The sequence below is a fragment of the Aegilops tauschii genome, chromosome 7, assembly GCF_002575655.3.
Source record: "Aegilops tauschii subsp. strangulata cultivar AL8/78 chromosome 7, Aet v6.0, whole genome shotgun sequence".
NCBI lineage: Eukaryota > Viridiplantae > Streptophyta > Magnoliopsida > Poales > Poaceae > Aegilops > Aegilops tauschii.
Genome location: NC_053041.3, coordinates 465,128,381 through 465,132,423, shown reverse-complemented (window position 1 = coordinate 465,132,423; position 4,043 = coordinate 465,128,381). Strand labels below are relative to the sequence as shown.

The window sequence follows — 4,043 nt, the reverse complement described above, 5'->3', positions numbered from 1 at the left end:
GTTCCATGCGTGACAACGCTAGGCGAGTGAAGCCCTACGCATAGATTTTCCTTCGTGGCAAGACCGCAAGACGACCCGAGAGTCGAGTCGTCGGTTCTCTCTGCCGGTCGTGCACGGCCAAGTTGTCATCACTCACCACTCACCAGCCTTGACTAAACCGAGAAATTTGAGCAAATCGATTCACGTGTGTGTGCCCACCAAAAAAGTGTGATTATCCTTGGCGGAAAATCACACCAGCGCACTGGCAGCTGCCACCGCCAAAGCTTGATCTCTCGAGGTCGAATATGCTTGAGAAAAGTATAAGGAAATTAATGGGCCAAGGCGACCTTTCTCTTTGCCATGGGAGGGGTCGATCGACATTTATAAATAGCGGCCTTCGGCGCGCAGCATCTGCAAACAAACAACACAACTCCTCCAAGCCCCAACTAGTTACAACCCAGCCACATCGATTCACGATGGCGTCCTTGGCCAGAGCCGCCCGTTTGATGGTGCTCCTGCAGATCGCGCTGTTCGTCGTCGTCTCCGCGGTGATCATGAGCGGCTCCGTCTGCCACGGAGCCGGGATCGGTCGTGAGTGCTTCCGAACTGCTCATTTCATCCTCTTCGTCGTCGTCTCATCTACTCCTTCAGTTATACTCCTCTGCGGCGTCCTGAAAGCGGGTAATTACTTGTAACTGATGAATCTCCATGGACGCTCGTGTTTTCCTTCCAGCTGGTGCTCTGGACCCTAGCCGCCGCCCCATATGCGGAGGCAGACCGTGCGGACAGCCTGGCCTGCCGTACGGCGGCCGTCCTCGGCCCTACCCTTACCGTCCGCAGCCCGGCCCCGGAGCCCCTCCGCCGTACAATGGAGGGATTGGACGACCGTGATCATAGCAGTACTGTACAAGTTGCTGCAACAACCTTACTGAACCGGGAGTGTAATATCCGGTCGTAGGAATAACTCCCGTTTATTACTGCGAATAAAACTGCAAGTCTGGCTCCCATATATGAATGGGTGTGTGAACGTGAAAGTTCGGTTCCAAATTACTATCACTTCCTCTGTTCGCTTTTATAAGTCGTTTCAGACAACTGAAAATGAGCTACTTTGCACTCTGTCTGAAATGTCCTCAAGGCCTTATAAAAATGAACAGAGGAAGTAATAAAGATGAATAGTCTAAGTGTAAGTGTAAGTGCAAGTGTTATGTTTTGCAATCTGGATTCAGTCTACAAGGCTGCCTCGTGCTATTTTACTCTAGGCAACATGGTGGGCACATGGCTGCAGCTGTACGCTCCCACTCGATCCAAGTACCCTTCCTTGTGCTTATACCACGCCCCATCCATGTCATGTTTCCTTCCCCAAATCCCTTGTCCAAATAATTTACAGTGTAAAATAAATTGGACGGTAATTCTACTGCTTAATAAGCGTAACAAGTTATGTTTCTCTTTTAAGGGAAATTAACAAGCTGGATTGAAATGCCATGCTTAACTGACAAGAGCATTGGATAGGATAGCACGAGCAGTTCAGCACCTATACACCATAGGAACTTGTGCCGTCAAACAAAAACCCAGAGAGAAGAGGGAGTACGACCATTTCAAATAAGCAATTTATCAATTTTGAGATGCTCTCTGCACGAGTGTCTCTGCCCGTACAACATCAGGCGTGTCGTTTCCTATAATGCATACTGCATAAACAACCTTGATCCCATTGCACATGGGAATCCTATAGGAATATGGGAGCTGAAACCGTTATTCAACTGGTTAAGCTTGAGCGGTTACTCGACTGGTTTGTTCGTTGCATGTTTGCAGGGAGGTACACTTTGGGTTTGCCTTGTCATCTCATTACCGGCGACAAGGAAGTATGCAGTGTGCCTGGAACAAGATAACAAATGACAATATCTTAGCCGAGGCTGATATGCTGCCGAATGTTGGATGAAGATCAAGGTGAGGAAGCTCTCACTAGTTTAGCCATAACACAGACCTGAAAAAATTCATCATTTTGGTTTTTGTATCTGGGTTTATGCTTTCTGTAGTCTCCAAAGCTTGCTGCATGTGGTGTAGCGATCGCTCCGCAGCTTGGTGGGTAACTCGGAATGGCTGATGTAGTCCTATCAAGGCAGGATGTCCTGCGAGAAGCAGACAGAGCAGGTAATTAAAATCCGAAAAATATGAATTGCAAGTGCTTGGTGACGTCAAGGAGGGTTCATGTTGCTATTAATTTCCATAATTACAAGAATGGCACAGATTATGAAAAAAGTGTAGAATGTGTAATACTACCTAGTGACAGTGGGTAGCATAGCCTTTATGCTTTACCACACGCAAAAACGGTTCAACAATAAATGGGCAAAATAAGTGGGCATATAACAATAGGACAAACATTTGATTTTTCAATCAATTTTGCTTAGATCACCTAGATGTACGAAATGGAACCTATTCGGCCTTCTAGCTACTCACTACACTCTGTTAAAAAAGGTATCACTACATAAGTACTACCTCCATCTTAAAATGTAAGACATTTTTGTAGGCTAGTTTAGTACTAGACAACACATGCCTTGATTGAGAACTGTAAGTATGCAACTTATAACATTAATTAAGATGTGTTGGTGCTAGATTCGGATATGAAAAAGTATTCCACGAATAAACCAGATGATCGATTTGGTGATTTGGGAATTTAAAGAGTAAACTAGGAGAACCTTTCAACGTCACAGAAATTCAGTTCAATGCCTTTTGACTATCACTAAAAATAAAGCTCATTTGTGAGTTCAGGAAGGCGCCACTGCTTTAGGGACCTCGGTCTCCAATTCGGATGGAGTGCTATAATTGCTATGTAATTCCACTATCAGACTCTAATCCTAGCTCCCAATATCTTTTTTGTTGCTTCCATGATTTGATCAAATGTAGTTTTCTGTAGGAATCATACTAGCACCCTTTGGCACTAATATAGCCCTCCTTGCGTCGTCAGCCTCTCCGCCAATAAGTGGTGCGAGTTATGGGTCCAGGTGCAGATGTTCAACGGGCACATGGTGCTCGAGCGCGGCTGGGAGTACTTCTGCCGCCGGCACAAGATCGTCCCCGGTGGCCTGGGGCTGAAGGTGCGGATTTTCAACACCAACGCCTCGAACATCTGCAGGGTCCGGTGTTCCAAGAACAGTTGCATCGATGACATCGCACATGCCATGTAGTTTGTCTGTCAAGTCTGAAGTGAAGTAGTTTAGGACTGAACTTAAGTTTGAATGCCTGTTTTGTTGTGAATATGTCCATATTTTCCCCAGAGAGCAGCACCCTAGGGTCCAACAGGGGCATGGGATGCCCTGCTGTTTTAAACTTATGCCTATTAGTACTTATGATCTTCCTGTTTTAATCTGATCTGATCATAGTGTGTCCTACTGTGAACGTCGTTTTGCTTTGTTCTTGTTGTTCTTCTGCTGTTGTTGATCATAATGTGTTGTGTGTGTTGTGTGCTGCAAAATGGTTGGTAAGTCCACCACATTTGAAAGAGTGAGCACACCAAGTACTTGCACACAACCAAACGGCCGTGCTTTGCATCTGCTCACCCCTAAAGCACAAACACGGACAACCAAACAACTTGCATGCATCTAGGCCTTGATGCAATGCAGGCAACCAATCAACATGCAAATATTGATTTTTGCCTTCATATGCTTAGTCAGGCCCAACTGGGACAAACATGTAAAGTGGCAAAAAACGATGCATGTGTTAGGAATTAAATAGTAGATTAATTAGCATATGCTAATTAATGAATAGTCATTAGCAAAGGGGTGTGTCCAGCCCCAAATAGTCATGCCTCTTCTCTCTATTGTCAACAGGCACCTATTCGGGAGGGATGCCTTCGAACAGGCACCTGTTCGGGAAGGATGCCTCCGAACAGGCACCTCTTCTTCCCACCTCTTTCAGATGTATATATACTTAAGAATCAATAGAAATCAGGACTGATTGTCCATTACTTTCATTCAATCTCGTTTTACACCGTGCGGCTGCTTAGAGCAGTCCGCTCCTCGCACAAAGGAAAAAAGGGGCGGCAAGGTCGCGCGGCGGGACTCGGCCTT

General features: G+C 45.9%; 1 protein-coding gene across 4 annotated transcripts; it reads left to right on the top strand.

Annotated features, from left to right (window-relative positions):
* Positions 1-288: 288 nt before the first annotated feature.
* Positions 289-3,414, top strand: LOC109734405 (uncharacterized). 4 transcript variants are annotated; one of them, XR_002225852.3, is made up of 5 exons: positions 289-570; positions 713-1,923; positions 2,013-2,127; positions 2,746-2,806; positions 2,891-3,414. XR_002225852.3 is itself a non-coding variant. In XM_040394126.3 (3 exons), the coding sequence occupies exons 1-3, from the start codon at positions 2,073-2,075 to the stop codon at positions 3,159-3,161; spliced, it is 336 nt and encodes a 111-aa protein (XP_040250060.1). In that variant the 5' UTR covers positions 2,014-2,072; the 3' UTR covers positions 3,162-3,414. The 4 variants fall into 4 exon arrangements, 1 of the variants encoding a protein (XP_040250060.1); XR_006666058.1 differs by lacking the exon at positions 2,746-2,806 and having other exon boundaries at positions 2,942-3,414; XR_006666057.1 differs by lacking the exon at positions 2,746-2,806.
* Positions 3,415-4,043: the final 629 nt, after the last annotated feature.